Source organism: Episyrphus balteatus, chromosome 1 (assembly GCF_945859705.1).
Source record: "Episyrphus balteatus chromosome 1, idEpiBalt1.1, whole genome shotgun sequence".
Lineage (NCBI taxonomy): Eukaryota > Metazoa > Arthropoda > Insecta > Diptera > Syrphidae > Episyrphus > Episyrphus balteatus.
The window spans coordinates 119120423-119143850 of record NC_079134.1 but is presented as its reverse complement, the minus strand read 5'-3'; the positions used below and the strand labels follow the sequence as shown (position 1 = coordinate 119143850).

The following is a 23428-nucleotide window of genomic DNA, read 5'->3' as shown; positions in this document are numbered from 1 at the left end:
GGTATAAAAAGAGAAGGTATGATCATTAGAAAAAACTCAGTATCGAGAACTGTCAAAACTTATGGCTACTTAAGGTTTTGACAGCCCAGCCCATTGAAATTGTTGTTGTAAACAAATTTGTCTTGGAAATTGTTGTTGCTTTTGACTTTGCAAAATTTAAACGTCAAAACCTTATTACCCCATTTTGTAAGATGGCGGCTCTAATGATCATACCTTGTCTTTTTATACCATGCCTACAATAGACATTAAAAGAGCTTTAATGTTGGAAACTTTAAGTAAAACTCTATTCGTGGGTATCATCAAAATTTAGTTTTTAGTAGCAGAGGATTACAGAAATTCTCGAACAGAGAAAAACAAAAAAAAATATTTTGGAACTGCCGGATGAAACGTAAGATGATTTATTTTCATTTTGTAATACATACTCAATTATGTAGTTTAGACTGATTCAAACAAATTTTTTTGTTCAAAGCATTGTTGAAAATGACGAAAAAAAAATACTTTAAAAGTTTCAGCCCTTAATGTTAACATTTAGTACCGCCGCATCGCAAATTTCTAAAATTTTTTTTTGAATCAGTCTAATGTAGTTATTATTTTAACCCTAGATGGTTATGCTTCGTCGAATCGACGAACACATTTTTCAAATTTTGAAATTTTCCTAAAAACATCCCCAAATAATTTTGTCTTTTAATGAGGAAAACATTATGATATCTGCACAAAATCTAATTTTTTCATTAGAAAGTATGTTGAAAGATTTTAATTCGAAATTTCAAAATGAAATTCACCATAGTTTGGGTAGGGTGCTAAGATGGGCTTCGTCGATTCGACGAAGGAGAACTTTAGTGTGCGTTAAATATGCATAACCATCCAGGGTTAAAGTCATAGGTTTACCAAAAACTTTCGGCTTAATAAAAGAGCATTTCAGTAATGTATCATGGTAATTGTTGAATAGAATCTCCCACCTTCACAGCAAAATGAGTCAATTTCAAGAGAAGAGGAAATTAATGTCCCTGAAAGTAGCAGACAACAGACAAAAAAAATCTTTGGCAGCGGATATCTTAGAAACAAGAATAAAAAATGGATTTCTTTAAATAAAGATTTGTTGTCATTTTGATTCAATTTAAAAACAAAATTTCGGTAATGTGTAAAATTTTACAGGAAAAATAAAGCTTTGGCAAGCTCTCCTGGGCTAACGAATGGACATTATTTAATGAAATTGAAACAGTATACTTTTTAAAAATCTAAATATTCTATTTCTTAGTTTTTCGATTTTTTGCTTAGATCATTTGGCAGCTTATAACTTCCTCAAAAATGACTATTTTTGAGTAAATAAAAAGTATACATAAAGTATTTTGAATGATCTACATGTGCTATTTTTTAGATTTTGAAATTTTGTAATGGGTGATTTTAAAAAACTAATTTTTAAAAGTTTGGCCGCGGAAATAAAAGCCAATATTAATCGTAAAAAAAATAAATGCATGTATTTGTTTTTTCAAAACCTACATGTGCAATTTTGTAGATTTTTAAATTTTGTATTTTTTAATTCTTAATTTAAAAAAAAACTTAATTTTGAAAATATTATTCAAAAAGCAAAAATATGTATTTTTTTCCCAGAATCAACATGTGCATTTTTTTACAATCTACTTTTTTATTTAAATTTGGTAATTGCATCTTTATTGTTCTTGTAGCACCGGAAACGATTTATGTAACTCCTGAAGCAAAAGAATCAACGATATTATACTGGAATTAAAAACCAGTATCTCCATTTTCAAATATATGTAAATATTTTTTTTTATTATTATCTCTAAACTATCTCTATACTTTATACAAAAAAACTAACCTACTTATTCATAACTTACAGCTAGCTTACTGGCCCTAGAAGGACGCTCACTCTAAATCGAAATATATTATTAAAACTCACATTTTTTTTCACTACTTGAGTTCCTTAGAAAAACCGATAAAAAATTAACCGAAATTATATTAATATTAATGATAATATTGGTATATATATAAATAATTACACTGGTCAACAAGGTTTTTGTTACAGACACCAAGATATACTTTTCTATAGGTTTTTTGGGTGCTGAGCTCGAATCCGAAGTCAGAACAATTCTACCACATCACGTTTTTGAGATAATCCCGTTAGAAAATCGAAAATGCCGCTTTTTTACCAGTTTTCGAGATTATTTCTTAGCTTTTGGTTATTTGTTTTAAATAAATTTGTAACGGTTTCTAATAGAACTAAATCTTGTCTTTCTAAATCCGTTTAAATCTTTTAAAAATCTCTTATCTTCTTTGAGAAATCTGAAATTGAAATCAACGTGTTTGGTATATCTCATTTTTTTTTGCTTTTAATAGTAAATCTCGAAATTTTCTTTGCCAATCGCTTTCAAATTTTGACACAACGTTTCATTTACATTCCAGTAAGTTCTTATCTTGTTTTTAACAAGAAAAAATATTATATTTTTCTCACTAGTAATTATTTAGTATAAGTATCTGACACGGTCACGCTTTGATGTATCTCACTGCGATTCACCACCTTCGCAAATATAAAAACTTGCAAGATTCTAAATGGAACGTTGTGTCAAAATTTGAAAGCGATTGGCAAAGAACTTTTCGAGATTTGCTATTAAAAGTAAATAAACATGAAATATACCAAACACGTTGATTTCAATTTCAGATTTCTCAAAGAAGATAAGAGATTTTTAAAAGATTTAAACGGATTTAGAAAGAAAAGATTTAGTTCTATTAGAAACCGTTACAAATTTATTTAAAACAAATAACCAAAAGCTAAGAAATAATCTCGAAAACTGGTAAAAAGCGGCATTTTCGATTTTTTTAACGGGATTATCTCAAAAACGTGATGTGATAGAATTTTTTTGACTTCGGATTTGAGCTCAGCACACCAAAATCCTAAAGAAAAGTATACCTTGGTTTCTGTAACAAAAAAAAAGTTTAATTTTGTTGACCAGTGTTATATACCTAAACAAAAAAATTAAATGAAATTTACATATTTTATTCACTATTTATTGAAATTAAAAATACATTAAAAATATTTCTTATATTTGTTTACAAAATATATCTTAAATATTATGAATATATTTATGTTCGTTATTGTATGAACCGTTTTTTACACAAATCACAATTATACCTATTTATAAGTTTCTTTTTGTATATCTGGTAAGGATATATTTAAATATTTTAAGCAATCAAAGTGCGACCATTTATAACACGTTTCACAAAGGACCCAGTTTGATTCTCTCCTTGATTCTCCCTGTCCGCACACAAGACAACGATTTACAACGTTTAAAGACTTCTCAATACAAGTTATTTTTAACTGCTCTCTTAAAGTATGTGGATTAAAATCATCTATTATATTTAAATTCCCCTTCAAAATTTCTTTTATAAAGTAGATAAAACAAATATACCACAGTTATGGCTATCTTTTTGGCATGGATAATTATGTTTTCAAGCTCCCATTTTTTTTTTTCATTTTCAGGATTTATGATTTAAGAAAAATCTATATAATTTTTAACATAAAGTTTACAATTGTTTTTTTTTACTTTGGGAATTGGGAGTCCCAATAATATAGGTATAAATCTATTTGAAATATAAATGACCAATAAAGCCCAATGTATATCATTTATATTGAGAGGCAAAAATATTCGTTTTTTGTCAGTCCACTGCTTTTTAAAATTAAAAAATAAAGTTCTTTCGAAATTCTCATTGGTATTTAGTATTTTAGTGCTAATTTCGCATAAAACATATGCAGTTTCTGAATAGTCATATCTCATATGATTCCAAAATTAAAACGTTAGCACAGTAATCAATTATAAAATTAACGAGCCATTCATTACACAGGTCGACAAATTACGACAGGTTGCGCTTGGGTTTAAATTGCCCTTTTTGGTTCATGGTAAACCAAAACAATAGAAAATCACCTTTTCCCCTCCTTAGATTTGCTTTTGTAGTGTTGGGAGCAAAAATACAATTTTTATACCCTTTCAGCCAACCTCGAGTTTTATTGGGCTATAGTGCATTGTACAAAATAACTGTAAACTTATAAAATGTAGATAATTAAAAGCTCTACATTTTTGATACAGCAGTTTTTTCGACCTAATTTATAAGAAAAAAGTTATGATGAATACAATGATGAATACAAGGAAAAAAAACCATTTTTTTTAAAGAAAATGCACTGTAACTTTTGAACGATAAAGTTAAGCGGAACTAGTGTTATTAAAATCTTTTAGAAAAAATTAATTTTCTACAATATTGCTATTCTACTTTCTTTTCTATGATCAAAAATAAGTGAGTTATGTTAGAATCAAAAACATCCTAATATCTGTATGCAACTTAAAGACATCGATCGGTGCTTACTAAATGTCCCGTTCTGCCATACTTCATGATTCAAATGAAGATATGAGAGGAACCGTTATTCTTTGGCATTTATTTTTTTGTTCTTCTCCAAAAGCATTCCATTTATTAAGATTCCATAGGAATGAGCAAAAAGTGGAACAGTGTGAATATCTAATCGAACACAACTTGATAGAACGCCCTTTTAGCAAGTCGTAAGACTAATTTGTGTTGAAAATTAATAAAGGAAAAAATGTCATTAAAGTGTAAATACGATTCTGATTCATTTTGCTATGTATGTGGTAAATTTATTAAATTAAGAGAAATAAAACATGAAATAAGTAAAAACGCGAAACTTTGTGAAGCATATGAAAACTATTTTAAATTTCCTATAAAGAATCAAAACAAGCCATGGGCTCCACATGTCACTTGTAATAACTGTACAAAATGTTTAGAAGGTAAAATGTTCAATCATTGGTCTTTATTTAAAAAAAAGTTAATTTTTATAAAGGTTGGTACCGGAATATGAAGTTTGGAGTTCCAAGAATTGGGCGAAAACCGTTAGACCATGTTAATGACTGCTACTTTTGTATCGTTAATAAAGCTAAACGCCGGAGAACCAAGAACCAACCAATTGCGTATCCAGACTTGCGTTCATCTTCTGCACCAGTCTCACATAGCAAGGAACTTCCAGTACCTGAACCTGCAAATAAATGTTCTCAGTCAAGCTTATCCCAAAGTTTAAACAGAAATGCCGAAGATGAAGAGTTTATACCCTCACAAGAACAATCAACACCTTTCCATCTTATAACGACGAAAGACTTTCATGACTTAGAGATTTGAATTTACCAAAGTGTAAAGCAGAAGTTTTGGGTTCTCGCTTAAAACAGTGGAATTTACTGGCTGATGTCAAAGTAACTGACCAACGGCATCGACACGAGATGTTTTCCACATTTTTTACAAAAGAAGATCTTTTTTGTTTTTGCAACGACGCACAGTGTGCAATTTTCGCAATCTAGCTGTACTTTAATGAAAAATATATGTCTCCCATATACAACAAAATTGGTATCATATGAAAGGTAAAACCTCAGGCAATAGAATGGCAAAAAAAAACAACAAGAAAATAATCAAATTTACCGTTCCACAGAATCACAAACATTAGCTTGGTTCAAGAGAAAAAAAACTTAAAGCTCATTGCTTTTCTTGTGTCACTTTTATAACAGCGTGGTTAAGTAAAATAATAGTTGTTTAAATTAAATTTATTTTTTTTATTTTAAGTAACATTTAAGAAATATTTAAGGTAAGTAAATTTTTTTGTGCACTAAAAAATAAAAAAAATAAAAAATCATTTGTGTGAAGACCTAAAGAGTGTCTTTTTTTTTGTGTTGTTTAACTTTGTAAAGCGTTTTAAAAATGTATCCTCGTGTATCCGTCCTGTTTTTGGGCTTAAAATCTCCGTTGATGTATTCTGTATTAGAATTCATTTACTTTTCTTGCGTCTGGTGTGCGAAACCATTAATTTTTTTTTTTTTTGTTCAGGTACATAGGCCAAAAACCAATTTTTTGATCTTTTGAAAAATCGTAAATCACATTTTTACAAATTGAAAATGACTTTTTTAGATTCTTGTTGGCAAAATAAGACAAAAAGATTAAATAAAATTTTTCGATATTTTGCTTCGTTTTCGAAATAGAGACAGTTTAAGAACCAACTCCCAAAATCGTTTGCTCGATGTCGGCTCTTCCCCACCCATTGTGGTACATTTTGTACTCGTATACCACATATTGGACATATAGTTAGATATATAATTTTGAAAATCAATAAAACCCTTGTAGAAATACAATACTTAACAAAATTAAGCTGGTTTGCATCAAAAAAATTAAGTTTACTTGGAATTAGAATTAAGTACCGCTAGATTGGCAAAATTGCACACTGTGCGACGTAAGAGGTTTATTTGAAGCAATTGGGATACCTTGTCTTCCTAGAGAATGGCGTCTGTTTATTGATAGCTCAACCAAAAGCCTGAAAGCAGTTTTACTGCACAACGGAAATCTGTTTCCATCTCTTCAAGTTGCCCATTCCGTGCACCTCAAAATTATGAGAACGTTCAAATTGTACTCAACGCTTTAAAATATAAAGAATATAAGTGGAGGAGATTTTAAAATGGTTGGAGATTTTAAAATGGTTGGATTTCTGATGGGACTTCAAGGAGGGTACACTAAGTTTTCATGTTTTTTGTGCTTATGGGATAGTAGAGCAGATGCTCAGCACTATTGTCGGAAAAAATGGCCGGAAAAGACGGATTTTCAGGTTGGAAGCCAAAATGTGAAATGCGAACCACTTGCTAAACCGGAAGATATTTTAATGCCGCCCTTACACATCAAATTAGGATTGATGAAACAATTTGTTAAGGCTTTGAGTGTTGAATCTGAAGCTTCCAATTTTTTAAAAACATTTTTTCCAAAACTCTCGGAGGCCAAAATTAAGGCCGAAACAGATTAAAAAAAATATTCGACAGTGAAGATTTCCCGAAATTACTGACTAAGCCTCAAAGAAAAGCTTGGCAGAGTTTTAAAGCCGTAGTATCTTGTTTTTTAGGAAATAACGGAGCTCAAAATTACAAAGAGCTTATTAAAAATATGCTGAAAAATTATCATGACATGGGATGCAGGATGTCGCTTAAAGTGCATTGCATACACACACTTGGACAAATTTAAAAACAACATTGGAGCATATTCTGAGGAACAGGGAGAACGCTTTCATCAGGATGTTAAGGACTTTGAACGCCGTTATCAAGGCCAGTACAATGAAAGTATGATGGGAGACTATATTTGGGGTAGGGTGTCCACCTGGAACCTTACTAAATAGAGAACATTTTACTCTCGAGCCGTCAAAAAAAGAGAACAAAAAAGAGATCAATTGATAAAAAAAACCAACGTAACATAAACAATCCTAAGCAGTTACTTATAAGAAGCTATTTGCGAGTGGAGTGGAGGAGGGTACTTATTAATATTTGATAAAAAAATATTCTTAGTCGTCTTAAACTGCTTTTAAGCAGTCAATATTTTCTGTCGACACAAATTTTGCATATATATATATATATATATTTTTAAAGTTGTTGAAATGTTGAAATGTACCTAGAAAAATTAATTGAAATAAACAAAAATGAAGTTTAAAGATAAAGAGAAATAGCCGGTCGCCGGTTATGAGTGAAATGGGCCTAACGGTGAGTAGGCAGAGTTGAAACAAATTTTAAGGTGTAAGACACCTAATCGTAAAACTTTGTAAAAACTATGGAGGGGATGTAATGATGTACTGTAAATATAAAAAAATAATTATGTTTATCAAAAAAAAAAACAAAACCGACTTCCATTAATCAAAACTGTGTTTAATGGTTTTTCTGATAGTTTCTATAGCCAGAACTGAACGAAATTGAAATGGGACCACACTGCACTACTGCAGGCACCAGCTGCTCAATAAAAGAATTTATCAGAATTGGTTCACTCGGTCCAAAGTTATGAGATAACAAACAAAAAAAAAAAAAAAATACAGACGAATTGAATACCTCCTCCTTTTTCGAAGTCGGTAAAAAAGAGACTTAAAAGAGGACATTTGAAAAATAGAGAACAAAAAAAGAATTTTATGAAAAAAGAGAGTGTAAATAAGATCAGAGTTGAAAAAGAGAACATGTTCTCTTTAAAAGAGATGTTCTGGAAACCCTAATTTGGGGTCTTATTAGAGAGCGTACAGATGAATACAAAAGAAAAAGCGAAAGGATTCATTTTTAAGTTAACAGCCTTATTACGGTTGTCAAATTTCAATACGATATTTGACTATTATCAACAAAATTGATAAATCGGTATTATGGTTTTTAACTATCAATTTTTTTGATAAAAGTTCAGATTTAAGAACTATTGTGAATGGGCCCATCGACAAATTCGGTATTACGTTTGTCAAAAAAATTAGTATTTGTCAATTTTTCAGTCAATCACAAATTCCTTGTTGATAAAATATTTTTAAGAGTCGCGAAAGTCAGAACAATGTCTATTTTTCGGTGAAAATGAAATTGATGAAGAAAATACTTTAGAGCAAGCAAAGATTTGAAGAAAATTACGAGATGCTTCAAACCCGCTGGATTTGGCAGAACATATGAATAATTTTTTTTTTTTCATTACTTTAATTAAATTTTGGTTTATTTTTTAGATTTATCAAAAACTTCAGACTTTCGAAGGAAGCCTCCCTAATGTATTTTAAGATACATATCTCTTAACGAAAAGTTAAAACCAATAAAAAAAAACACCATTGCGAGTGTATTAAAATTTGCAGCTGTCTCAATATTCCTTCTGGCAAGCTGTTTTTGTCACTTACAATCTTTCTCCTACGTTGAGAAAACACTTAAAATAAATGGCATCATTTATTTTGTACTCAATATCCACATTTTTCAATATAATAAGCTAAATAAAATAACAACGACGGCGACGCACGTTTGATGGAAAAACGAAAATGATTTAATTCATAAAATTGAAACATTAAACGTCAAAATCAAAAGTCGATTTGCACCATTCACAATAAATTTTTGATCTTTGTTCACAATGGATCAAAAATTTGTCAACTCGCGTTCATAATACCAATTTATCAATTGATTGACAAATTTTTTCAATCGTCAATAAATTGATCTTTGATAACCATAATAAGGCCGTAAGTCATTAATCATTAAGTAAATTCATTGTTAGGTTTAAGTTAATATATATAAATATATATTAAGTCTATATGTACCTAAGTACCTACATATGTAGATACAAAATAATAAAAAATACTATTCAAGCAAATTAATTTAATTCTTCAATAAATAAAGAATTTCAATATACATAAATTAGTTTGGCTACTATTTAGATACAGTTATTTGTGTAAGCAGTTATTTTGTACAGTAAAAATACCATCGAGATGAATTACTTTTACCACAAATATTGAAAACAGAAGATATCAAAATAATGCCTCAAGCTCTCATTTGACAAAAATTTCGACCTAATTTTTTCTTTTTTCTTCTTAAATTTCCTGTTTTTGTTTTTGGGTTTTTCTGAATATATTTTATATATGAAAGCAGCATTAAAACGAAGAAAACAAAACAAAAATCAGCCAAATCGGTTAGCACGTTCTCGAGTTTTTGCCAAATATAGGCACGATCATTTTTGTAAAAGACAGATTTTCTTGAATACTGAAAATTGCCCTGCTGACTACAAAAGCAAATTAAAAAAAATGTTTTCCATATCAGTATGAATATATCTATCATAATTTCATAGTCAGAACCCAAGCACAAATTTCGTGTTGACCTGTGTTATAGGTGTTGTAGTCTTCTCCATATAAAAAAAGGTAATATACCTTATTCATTTATATTTTTTGTGAAGTCAACAAAATACTCCCTAGGTGCATTTTTATTAAAATAATAATTTTTGTTTTGAACGGTGAAATTTTGATAAAAAAGTTTTTTTTGAAATTTAGAATTAAAAAATACAAAATTTAAAAATCTAAAAAATAGCACATGTGGACATGTAGATCATTCAAAATACTTTATGTATATTTTTTATTTACTCAAAAAAAGTCATTTTTGAGGAAGTAATAAGCTGCCAAATAATCTGAGCAATAAATCGAAAAACTAAGAAATAGCACATTTAGAGTTTTGGAAAGTAAGTATACTGATTTTTCAAAATACATTATGGTTTTAGTCGTTCATAGGTCATGAAAATAACTAATTATATCATTAAAATGAGGAAAAAATTGAATATAATAACAAACAAATAATTTAAATTTAACTTAAATCTATGATTCTACCGAAAAAAGTTTTGTCTTACCAAATATGGATTTACCCAAATAGATTGTCTATTGCTGCAATATTTGTTTTTGTTTTCAATTTAAATTAATGTACAAGTAGAGAAATAATTCAAAAGAAATAAAATTAATTTAATTTGTGTACCTGGTCATGTCAAAAATTTTGATATCAAACAATATGTCATGTTTGCATTTATGGCGTTTGTTGAGTTTTGAAAAAAAAAAAACGATCCTCAAATGTTAAAATCATCACTTTCCCCACATCAAACGTTGTGAAGATTATTCTCTATTTTCTTCACCGGAAGCATCTTTTCACATTTTCAATAGTCTAAAGCTTTTTTTCAACCTGAAGCTATAACACCACCTAAAAATATGCAACGTTTAGTTTGCCTTTTCCAGTTCTCCTCGTGGGGAATTTCAAACATACGTTTGAAAGCTTTGTCTTTAAATTTGAATTTTAACTTGCATATTTTTACTCTACTATGAATACATTCTGATACAAATATTTTTCAGTGGATTGAAACTATGCAAGTAAATTTCAATTGTTCTAATAGTATACGTAAAATATGCATTTAAAAAAAAAATTGTTACAATCATGAAACTTGGGAAAAAATTTGCTTTTGGGATAAGAACCAAGGACAAAAAGAGTCTATAAAAAAAAGTTGAGTGGAAGGTGTTTTTTCGCGGACAAGAGAACGGGGTGAAGGTCAAAAATATACTGAAAAAAATTGTTTGTCGAATATCATCATATGACACATGTTTTCAAGGTATTTTTTGATGCTGAGTCTAATGACATAAAAATAAAGTCAATACGATTGCTCTAAGAAAAGTTATTGCCGATTAAAAACAAGGGTGCTTGTTTTTTGACTTCAACAGAAACCTATGTGAAAAACATGCTAAAATTCGGGATGAAGGTTTAAGATAAAGCAGAGACAAAGGATTCATAAAGTTTTTAAAAATATTTTTGGTGAAAGGGTGTTTTTTGGTGGGTTGAGTTGTGTGTAAGAACAGCTGACTTATATTTTATTAATTTTTAAAACTTGGTGAAAAAGTTTTGTTTGGTATAAGAATTAAGAATCCATAAAGTGTACAAAAATTTTTGAGTTAAAGGGTGTTTTTTTTAAGATATGATGAAATTCGGAATTAGTACCACAATAACTGCGAAAAAATTGTTACACCAATGAAAAATGTTTGATTTATAACAGAAACCAAGAATCCAAACAGTCTATACAAATATTTTAGGTTAAAGGGTGTTTTTTTTGGGGAAATAGGGAAAATCCGCGATAAGTCCGATAAAATCAATGGCATAAAAGTTACCCTAACGAAATTTATTAAATATGTTCTCTTTCCCATGGGAATTACGAATAAAAGAAATCTAAAAATTTCTTTCATGTGAAAGGGTGTTTTTTTATTTGAAAAAGTGTTTAACACTAGAGTAATATTAGTGGTACCCCATTGAAATTCAGCAATTATGTTACTTTTGAGATAAGAAACAAGAATCAAAAGTGTCTATAAAAATATCATGGTTAAAAGGGTGTTTTTTTGAGTTTAAACAAAAATGATGGGCCACCATCATTTTTTGGTAAAAACATTGGTTTTGGGATAGAAAGAAAAAATAAAGAGTTTTCATAAAAAAAATTTAGGTGAAAGGGTGTTTTTTTCGAAGAGACAGTAAAATCTGTAATTGGTCCCAAAAAGCCAATGATTCGTGTTAAACGTCTAAGAACTTATGTATAAACGTTTAAATGGTCATCAAAATCAAAAATAAAATGAATTATTATAAAAGCAGTAGAAGTTGAAAGGTGATTGGTTTCAAATTCTTTACATTTTACGAAGCTTAAAGTTGTATTTATCCTCAGGGCGATGCAGAAATTCATTGGAAGAAAAGAAAAGTAGCTACAGTCCAAGCAAAATTCCAACTTACAATCTTAATATCCAATCCAATTTTAACCTATAAAACCAAATACACAATAAAAGCAATTCATTCCATAAATATTACTCCAGAGTTAAAAAGAACTTCACGAATGCGTATAAAATTCCAACAGTTAAATTACTCTGTCTCGATTGAGACAAAGCATTTTGTTCGTTTCTTTCCTTTAATATTCTAATTGTATTGGCCTGGTATTCAGAATCCTTTCAGTTTGAGATTTTAAAAAATACTGAACTGTGGAAGGAATCTCTTTATTTTTTCCTTGTTGATGTAAAAAGTTCGGTGAGAAGATGATTTTCTAAAAGAAAAAAAAAAAAAAAAACCCAAAACCAATACAAAGTATTCATAACGAAAATTGACAAATTTCTTCCTGGGAACTTTTAAAATATTTGCAAAGTCTTCCTTCTTAAATTCACTGTCAGCGACCCTTACAAATAAATCCTCAATGCTGTCAGTCGCTGATTTGTTGGAAGGACCAAAAATCATGTAGAAGCTGTCCGATACTTCTCTAGGTCTTATCATTTGTCCATCTGATGATTTCTGAACTCATGTGTTTTTAGTAAATTTTTAACATAAATATAAATTCCTCCAATTCCATCGAGTGATACATCAAACGAATGGTCTTTTTAAGCTCTATTCATATTCACTAAACGAATAAACCCCCAAAACATGCAAAATTATGTAAAATCAAAACTGCGAGTACCTACATGTCGAAAATTTTATAAAAAAAAATAAATTTTGCATTCTCTGAGTGAATATGAATATCTTTCGCAAAAAATACAATTTAAATTTTACAAAAACCGATAATGTGGATATTAGATTCTAGAAATTCATTCGTTGAAATGCAGTTTAAAACTGAGTTAATTTGATGATTTGCAAAATTAATTTTAAATTCAGAATTTTCAAAAATCAAAATTATTTTATTCGAAAAACAAAAACTTGGAGAACTTTCTTTCTATTTGTTTTGCGTGGAAAATGAAAAAGTTTTCATTGAGTTGTCAAAAAAAAAAAACCTGGGGCCAATTCTGTTTCTATGAATAAGTGAAATCAAAAGCTTTTCACTTGTTCATTTATAAATTTGATTCTCGTTCTGTGAAAAAATGAAAACAAACATCAAAAATATTCATATGAATATTTTTCTTTCACTAAATTATTCGATTGTGAATGGTTGAAATCGAAACTTTTAAACATTTTAAATTGATAATTTTTTTTGAAGAAAAATAAAGGAAATAGCGTCACACAAGCCCAAAAAGATTTTTTAATAAATTTTTTTTGGAAAAAAATGTGGAAATTGCCCACGACAAGTAAGAAAACTTTTTTAAAAAATGATATCGCGTTTTAATGATTTTCGTAAATTTGTTTCGGTAGATGGAGCTCGTCAAAGGGACAATACCTGGAAAACATTGGCAAATGATCTCAACGCTTTGGGAGGAGCTAACAAAACCTATGAACAGTGGAGGAAGACTTGGGGCGAGTTAATTTAAGTAACTGAGCTAGTTTTGGGTCATTTGAATGAATTTTACATTATGCAGATATTAAAGAAGCCCAAAACCGCAGTGAGATCAACGGAATCATCAAAATCAAAGAGCTCAGTGACATGGAGCAACGGGTTATTGGAATAATGACAAACAAAAAGTTGAAGGGGATGAACCTGTTTTTATAAATAGGCGTTGAAACGGAGGACTTCGTAAGTACATTACATTGTTCAGTTCAAAAAAAAACTTTTAAAATGTTAATATAAATATGAATTTTGTTTTCAAATAATAGGTAAGGTCTACATTGCAAAATTTACTTGATGAAGAACAAAATGAAAATGTAGGACCATCGACTTCTACCGGCCTCCATCAAGAAGAGCAGGCAACTGCAAGTGTTTCGGAAACGGCAACTTCAAGGCCTGCAGCAACTGAGGTAACAAACAAGCAAAAGCGAGAATCGTTACCTTTATTAAATGATAAACTCATAGAACTTGAAGAAAAGAATTTAGAGATGAAAGAGAAACGGTTGAAACTAGAGGAAAGGGAGGTTATAGCCTTAGAAAACCTCCAAAACTTTTTGGCCAATTTGTTAAATGCAATAAAAGAATAAATTTATTGTTTGAATTTGATGTTTTTATTTTATTTTTTTTAATTTTCAGCTTTCGTACAATTTGCTGTCGAATATTTCGTCCTTCGGCTAAAACATTGCACTCATTAAAGTTTCCTTTTATAGATATTTCCGTTTCATCTTGAGATTCAGCTTCAATTATAAGGTCTTTATTTAGTTGAATTCTTGCTGTTATTAACATGTTACGTAAAACAATACATGCGTTAATAATGACGCCTGCTTTTCCAGGACCGTGCTTCCCTTCCCACTGCTAAGCAGCGGAATCTGCTTTTTAAAATACCTATACACCTTTCGACAATACTCCTTGTTATTTTGTGTGCCTTGTTTAACGCCTCTTCACCATTTGAATTAGATTCAAGGATCGGTGTCATCAACCACGGCTGCAAAGGATACTCTTCAATGTCATACTCTATTATATAAGCTATTTAAATTATAATATAATTAAAAATATTACTAAAATAAAAAATCATAAAATAGCAAATAAAAGTTCATTTCACCTGAAGAATATAGTCGATTAACCCTATAACGCCCGGATAACCTGCTATGTCAAAAAACTTCCTTTTTATCTCCAAAAATTGTGCAGCTCTTGGGAATATTACGTGTCGATTTGCAATGCAATATAATGCAATTCTAACCTCTAATGCATCGAGAAACTGATGTTCGGGGTAATGAAGATAACAGATAAGTAATCCTGACCAACAGCAGAATTTAAAAATATTATTTTACGTTTTGACATTTGAAAAGTTCAAAATCACAATCCAAGTAGAAAAAAATATTCACCAATGTGAAAGTTTTTGAATTCAACACAATGTTTTCATTCGCAGGACGAGAATCGCTTTTTCTTTTCAAATGAATCGAAAAAGTGAAAAGAATGTGTGATAGCGAAAATGAAAAGTTTTTTTTTCGATTCACGTGTTCACAGAACCAGAATTGGCCCCCAGGGGGTTATGTGAATGATGCTTATTATTTTATCAATAATTTTAAACCGTAAAATTTTTACTGGTTTAATATTGTTATCACATTTTTCCAAGGTCCATTTAAAATATATTTATGAACTCGCCCTCTAAAAAATGTGGGTACACACTTAGTGCTATAGTATTTTTTCTTTGTATGTGAGTGTATTACATAAATATGTGAATATGCTATCCTTTATAAAAAAGGATAATGGACATGCGCCAAAGTGAGCCATGTTACATTTTTCATTTCTTTTCGACATTTGTACATTTTTCACTGTGTGTTAGAACATAGTTCAGTTTTTATTTTAAGTAAGAAAATGTCACGTTAAGAAAATAAATTTATAATTCTTCTTATCACAACCATTTTTTAAAGCTTTGAAACCATTTATATATTTATTTTTAGTTAAAATGTATTTCGAAGGAATTAAAAAACATTTACCATTACGTACATCATAAGCAAAAGTGCAATATCCTTTTCATTTACTTATTTTATATTTATGTAATATCTACTCCAAGTTCGTCAAAGTGCATTTAAAAAAAAAAGGAAAAAACGAAATTGATGTACCTATTTTTTTGTTTTATTAAATCATCTTTATATGAAAATTTTGATAGCAAATTTTCTCATTATACCTACATAGTTTGGAAATTCAGTAGATATACATAAATCGATATTCACAACTGCAGCATCATGTCTTCATTTATTGCAAAATTAAAATCAACACCCTTGCCACCCATAAAAAATGTTCTCAATGTAGCTCTGCAGACAGCCAGGCAACAAATGCCTGATAAACGTGAATATGAGCAGCCAGGAGGACACGGTCAGAACGAATCTCAACAATTTTCACAGGCACAGAATCCATTTCCGGAAGAAAGTTACAATGGTAAAAAAAAAATTTCTTAAAATCTTATATATCATGTAAATATGTATATACTTATCTACATCGTTTATTCAAATCATTAATTTTATGTAGATAATATTGAAACGAATACCTTGAATCCCTTTCGTAATCCAAATGGATATTTCAATGCGGAGAATGAAGAATTCAAAGCAGGTGAAGTTCAGCAAACTTCATTTATAAATGATGAATATGATGGACGGTATCAGCAATCCGATGGATACAGGTGTGTATTAAAAATAAACTTTTGTCAATTAACGAAAAAGCTAAGAAAATCGACATCAACTATTACATAATCCATATTACTCGTACACTCGTAGTTCACATTTTGAAAAAGAAGCAAACAGGTTAATTAACCACTGACAATGATAAAATGCTAGGGAGATGTGAATTAATACAAATTTGTTACTGTCTTTATTTTAGTGTTCTGAAAAGTTTCACCTATCTATCTATCAAAATAAAAAAAAAAAAAATAAATAACTAACGGTTGAAAACGGTCACCAAATTTGGGGAAAAATAGTTTTTCCGTTTTTTTTCAGTAAAAATAAAAATATTTTAGAAATGCAATTTTTTGTACACGTACATACGTAAATCAATCTCACATAACTTATAAGTGAGTTAGCTATTTTTTAAAAATTCCTAAAAATAAATAAAAACACTCAAAAATACCCATAAAAAATAAGTAGGTACTTTTAAAAATTCATATTTCGAAAACTAGGGTCTCAGAAAAAAAAATCCATAGCAGACTCCTAAGTTTTTCCAATAATCTTTCCAACTCAAGTTTCTGTAAAAATATTTCCCCTACCTGGTACAACGGTACGTTATCCTGCACCTGTAAATATGGGGTGTTTTATTGGTACATAACTCAGTATACTTAGTTCAGTAAAATAAACAAAAGTAAGATAAACAAAAGTTTTTTGTTTGTTAGGAGATAGGTATTAAATATTAGCTGAATATTGAATAGGGTCAGAAAAATTAATGGTTTTTTTATGAATTGTATCGAAACAGAATTTCGCCCTGTGCAACAGGACCAAAGTTATTGAACTAAATTTGTCTCCATTTCAAAACACTTAACATGAATATTTTTTCCAGTAGATACAAAGGGTAAAATATAAGGGACAATCTGCAAAAAAAAAAGTAAATGGGTAAAGAATCTAAAATTTATAAAATAAAACAAAGCCACACCTACTCGTAGGATAACTTTTTCTTAGAATTCCTAAGTACAGTTTTTCAAACTTTTTGAGTTCGCGACCCCCTTTGATAGGACAAACATTTTGACGACGCCCACACACTTTAATGTGCCAGTTATTTAAAAGGCTATATTTTACATATTTTTCCCATTGCTACTAGATGAGAATTTTTTAGACTGTGACTGTGCCCAGTGTGTAGTATCAGTTTGTAGATCTTAGTAGACTGAACTTTATAAATACAAGGCCTTGCAAAGTCGACTCTTTAGGACTAAATGGGATGATATAGGTTCACTACTCTTCATCATCTAATTTCCTGGGTGTCCAAAGGAAAAGTATTTACACGAGTTTTGGAATTAAGAGCTGAATAATTGATGTTTTTACATGATTCAAAATCTCGAATCATTATATTCTGACCGTCCGCTTCCGTAGCTTCGAAAACTATCTTTGTTCGCTGAACCTTTTGCCGGCTATGTGAAGTTGGCACCCCAATGATTCATGATGCATGATTCGATTGCCCAAAGTTAGCCTAGGATAGCTCACCCTTAGCTCTAAGCTACAAAGTTATAACGGAATTATTTTTTTTTTGTCTCAAAAATCATAATTTTAAATGCAGTTTTATTGGTTTTTAATTCTTTTCAAATATTGCATTCAAAAATTTGTGTATAAATCAAAAATTTTAATTTTTTAAATTTTTTTTTGAAATTTTAGCCGTTTTTATACGTTTAAATTTATTTTTTTCGAACTACAAAAGATATGTTTACAATATTTTTATTGAATTTTGTTTAAAAATTATTCACCTAAAAAATGACATTAAAAAAGTTGCAAACAAGAAAGGGTTAAAGTATTTAATAATATTTATTTAATATAAAAACGGCAAAAATTTCAAAAAAAAATTTAATAAAATTAAAATTTTTGATTTATACACAAATTTTTGAATGCAATATTTGAAAAGAATTAAAAACCAATAAAACTGCATTTAAAATTATGTGATAGGTGAAAGCAAAAACTACGAAAGCAGCTAATAATTTCAAAAACCGAAATAAAATATAAAAACATTTTTTAACGGGAAATTTTGAATGTAATCTTTTAAAGGAACTATTTTCCAACCAGAAACAACAAACATTTTATAAATAGATGATTTAACTCGAGAGAAAAAAAATGTATGTATGAGTTAAAAATTTCCCATACAAATTTGTATGGGGAAAGTATGACCCTAGAGGCACGGGTTAATGACCTCCAAAAAAATTGTTTTTGCTAAATTCCCCGTACTTAGGCCCTTAACTTTCGATCTGGGGGGTGTCACCCCCGAAAACATCACTTTGGGAAATAACGGACACCCTAATGCTTAGTAAAATCTATCCAAGCATTTTTCAAAAATAACAACAAATATAAAATGGTTTGAAGCGATTTCTGTTTCAGTACACGAATATAACTTTTAAGACCTTTCTGAACTTACCTTTTGGTTACTCAAAAATATTAAATTACTTTTTTTCGCTAGCCCACCCTTAGTTAAAAAATTGTGATAACAAAACTCAAATTACCAACCTCTTAAAAATCAAAATTTATTTAAAAATTGTTCTTTTTACACTTTTTCTAAATTAACCACTATAATTCCAACAAATTACTTCACTTTTATTCGTTACCCCACTTCCATAGGAATAATCGATTTTAATTATTCTTCTCATGTTAAAGAGCTTGAAGAAAATCTCAAAGATTTATCAACATAAAATGCATGCTTAAAATGGAATGAAGGGCCTTATTATTACCCGCCAGTTGAACGTTCGACTCGAAACAAAAGATTTGGGAAACACTCATATCGCGGTATTCCCATTACAATACTACGAGACTCATCCCAAAAGGCAGTCAAAATAAAGAAAATGATGTGACCATATTATTTTAAAAATCCCTTGATCCCTTATTTAAGGCTCAATAACATTGATTCAACAAAACAAATTTTTCTAGCGATTCGCAAGTCTTCTAAATTCTGATATAATTTGTTTTAAGTTACTTCATAAGTTACTACTATAAAATAATTACGTGTTTCCGTTGTTTTTTAATAATTTTTGTTTTATTTTAAATTATTTTTAAGAAAATTGCCCTTCCCGCCTAAAGGGGGGAGATAGACCGCCTTCCCGTAGTAAAAATTGATTGTATTGAACTCCTCTACAAAAAACCGTTATCAAATCCTGGCGCCAAAGTTATCGTACTACGCTACGTGCCAAAATTAGAATTTTTTTTGGTACCTAAACATTTGAATTTCTGTATCTGGGTTGAAATCGTAACATTTTTTTCCTAAGCCAATTTTCAACCGATTTTCATAAAAAATACCTCGTTCGGTTTGGAAATAATAGTCCAGTCATTTTAGTAATTCTTAACCCCAATTGGCGGAATACCTAAAGTTATACACCTTTATTACGGCGTTGTAATGAAGATGTGAAAAATCGACATTGATATCGTGCCGGCTTAAAAAGTTATAAGGGTCAAAAGGTCATGAAAAGTTTTTCACAAATATCTCGAGACCTATTGATCGGAGGTCATCAGAGGTCATTATAAAAATTGATCGTCGTGAAATTATCTACAACATATGCCCACAACATTTTTATGTAAAATGAACCGTTTCGGGAGTAGAGCGCAGAGAAGGTGACTAGATTGCACTCACATACGAAAAATTTCATATTTTTGGTTTATTTTGCTCAATTTTTGAGGTTTTTATCGAAGTAGCATACATTTTTTGGTCTTATTAACCTATCTTATTACGTTAATACCGAATAACTTAAAAAAGTAAAAATGTACACATTGAGATAAGAAATAATGTACAAAATGGGAAACCGCATTTTTTGAAAATTTTGTGTTTTTCCCTTTTTGGTACAATAAGCGGCTTTATTATTTAGAACAAACTTTTTAAACATGGTTCAATCTTAATTTTGGGCTTGTTATAACAACCTTTGATGACCACCGACCAATATGTCTCGAGATATTTGCGAAAAACTTTTTAAGCCGGCATGATATCAATGTCGATTTTTGACATCTTCATTAAAACGCTGTAATAAAAGTGAATACAAAAATTCAGCTCACTGTGAATTTTTCCGCAGATAAAACATAAAATTACTGGACTATAAATATTATTTTAGAATATATTTTTTAAACAGCATGTTTAGTCGAGTAAAATTATGCATAAAATTGATAAAATCTTGGAATCCAGGAAAAGTCGATGAATCTATAAAACTAGTATAGGGCTGCATTATTAAAAGGTCAAATAAGAAAGTTAAAAAAAAAATTTCACCGCTCTCGATTACAACAATTTTTAAGGACCGTTTACTGTCATTCCATATGAAAGCGTTCAATCGGAATTGCTGTCTCATTTTAGATTTTGCTCAAACTTTGTAGGGATGTTCTCTAGGCCTGCAAGGAAGCAAATCCATGATGATTTAATTTTAAGTTGCGTGGTTTCCCCGGTACCCGCATTTGAACTTTTCCAAAATGTCATCTTCATGTTACTATAGTTTTGCGTCTATTGAAGACTTTGTTAATATGATTTTATTTTTTTTTTTCAGACAAGGCAGTGTTGCTTCTGGAGACAGTTCATTTGCTTGTGAAGGCGAAGGAGGTTCTGGTGCCAAAATAAATGAATTCCAAGCAGCGTGGAATGTCACCAACGCAATTCAAGGAATGTTCATTGTATCATTGCCGTTTGCTGTTCTACATGGAGGATACTGGGCAATCATTGCCATGGTAGGAATTGCTCATATATGCTGCTACACCGGTAAAGTCTTAGTTCAATGCCTCTACGAACCGGATCCCAACACAGGTCAACCTGTTCGAGTGCGTGATAGTTACGTTTCCATTGCCAAGGTATGTTTTGGTCCAAAATACGGTGCCAGAGCTGTAAGTCTTGCTCAAATAATTGAGCTTCTAATGACGTGTATCCTGTACGTTGTTGTCTGCGGTGATCTTTTGGCTGGTACTTATCCACAAGGATCTTTAGATTCAAGATCATGGATGATGTTGACTGGCATATTTCTCCTGCCATTGGGTTTTCTCAAATCATTAAAAATGGTGTCACTGTTATCCTTTTGGTGCACAATGTCACATTTAGTTATCAATGCAGTCATTCTTGGATATTGTTTATTGCAAATCGGCGATTGGGGTTGGTCAAAGGTCAGGTGGAGCATTGATATGGAGAAATTTCCAATATCTCTGGGTGTAATTGTTTTTTCCTATACTTCGCAAATCTTTCTGCCAACTTTAGAAGGCAACATGGTCGATCGATCAAAGTTTAACTGGATGTTAGATTGGTCTCATATTGCAGCGGCTATATTTAAGGCCGCCTTTGGCTACCTTTGTTTCTTGACTTTCCAAAATGATACTCAACAAGTTATAACAAATAATTTACACTCCCAAGGCTTCAAGGGAATGGTTAATTTCTTCTTGGTCATCAAAGCTATTCTAAGTTATCCCTTGCCATATTATGCTGCATGTGAATTATTAGAAAGAACATTCTTTCGTGGGCCGCCAAAAACTAAATTTCCCACTATTTGGCACTTGGATGGAGAACTTAAAGTTTGGGGTCTTGGATTTAGAGTTGGTGTGATATTCGCCACTATTATGATGGCCATATTTATTCCACACTTTTCGATTTTAATGGGTTTTATTGGAAGCTTTACAGGGACGATGTTGAGTTTCATTTGGCCTTGCTATTTCCATCTTAAAATCAAAGGCCATTTATTGGACCAGAAAACTGTAGCTTATGACTACCTCATTATATTTTTAGGTGTATTGTTTGGGGTAATTGGGGTTTATGATTCCGGGAATGCACTTATTGAAGCTTTTGAAATTGGCTTACCGTTTTAAAAAGATATTATACATATACATAGTTTTACTTTTCATCTTATTAAAATTATTTTAAAAATACGAAAATCGAGAACTTGTAAACTAGCTCATCAACCGTTATACTTTTTCCTTAATAAGCAGTTCAAAAGAATAAATTTTGCAGCAAATGTAACCCAGTTGATAAGAATATTACGTAAGTTAGAGAATAGATAATGCTGACAGAATGATCTACTAATTCTGAATTCAAACATTATTTTTTTTTATCCTTTTATTTTATGAACTCATTTTATCGAGTGAACCTTTTTTTTTAACTTTCGATTAGTTTAAATTTTTTTCGTTTTGCAGCTCTACGAAAAAAAGTTTTGTTGATTTTTTCTTAATTTCGAATTCGATTTAGGTGGTTTTCAAATATAATATTTTATTTTAAATGATCCAGTTACCATAGATAGAAGATAAAACAAAATCGCTTTAGGCCGTACAAAATTGCACCGAACTAATTTTTTGGTATATATTAGTAAAATAAACCTAATTTAGATGTTTCGGAAGGCCTTTGCTAACTTTGTGGTATGTTAAAACCAAATATTTTTCGACAGTTTTTAGTTCATAAAATTAAATTTTCTAGCAACTAGTTTAGTTGCTATAATTAGAGCTTAACAACTTCTTGCAATAGATCACTTCAAAAGTTGGAAATTTTCCCAAAAAGTAGAGCTGTTCGTGGCAAGTTTGCGCAACCGGTAAAAGTGCGCATTGCTATTTTCTCATAAGTAGGTAATGATCAAATTTAAATTTTTGCCGATACACGGATGCACAATTAATTAGGTATCTGATCTTCGTTGCAGTGCGTTATGTTTATGCATCTGTTGTTTTTATTGTTTCGACAAAAAGCAAATGGAAAAAAGCAAATTTTCCTTAAAATTGCCAACAATTTTCAAACTTTGACAGTAGTTTGATATTTGAGGGCAAGTACACGCATTTTCTTAAATGTCTCTAAGACTTGAAAAATAAAAAAATAATCAATTAGTTTACATACGCTGAAACTATACCAAATTTTATTTTTTAATTGTGAAAGAATCCTTGATACTTTTTTCTTTAGCGTTTGGACTTGGAGGCTTAGTAAAATGTTCATTTTGGTTAAGAGGGGTATGAGGCCATTTTCATGTAGATCGTGTTTTCATTAAATGTATAGGCTGACAAAATTTTTTGTGCCATAACAATAAAATCATCAAGAGTGCATCAAAATTATTTGGATGCAATCGTATGCGCAATTTCGTCGCCTCTAAAAGCAAATTTTATTTAGGTATAATAAATCTACAGATACCAGACAGACGAGACACTTTTCGAGCCTTTAA

General features: G+C 30.2%; 1 protein-coding gene across 2 annotated transcripts; it reads left to right on the top strand.

Moving 5' to 3' along the window:
- The first annotated feature begins 15376 nt into the window (after positions 1-15376).
- Positions 15377-23092, top strand: LOC129906268 (vesicular inhibitory amino acid transporter). Of its 2 annotated transcripts, none has more exons than XM_055981942.1 (4): positions 15377-15472; positions 15919-16044; positions 16135-16285; positions 20804-23092. In XM_055981942.1, exons 2-4 carry the CDS (start codon positions 15942-15944, stop codon positions 22098-22100), a joined length of 1551 nt encoding a protein of 516 aa, XP_055837917.1. In that variant the 5' UTR covers positions 15377-15472; positions 15919-15941; the 3' UTR covers positions 22101-23092. The 2 variants fall into 2 exon arrangements, with proteins under 2 accessions (XP_055837917.1, XP_055837916.1); XM_055981941.1 differs by having other exon boundaries at positions 15448-15472; positions 15802-16044.
- The last annotated feature ends 336 nt before the right edge of the window (positions 23093-23428 follow it).

What these genes read in the sequence shown, in the direction of transcription:
- LOC129906268 (XM_055981941.1), top strand. Translation starts at nt 15,852, where the DNA reads ATGTCTTCATTTATTGCAAAATTAAAATCAACACCCTTGCCACCCATA. An exon ending in TCCGGAAGAAAGTTACAATG is followed by an intron (nt 16,045 to 16,134) that starts GTAAAAAAAAAA and finishes AATTTTATGTAG; the next exon opens with ATAATATTGAAACGAATACC. An exon ending in CAGCAATCCGATGGATACAG is followed by an intron (nt 16,286 to 20,803) that starts GTGTGTATTAAA and finishes TTTTTTTTTCAG; the next exon opens with ACAAGGCAGTGTTGCTTCTG.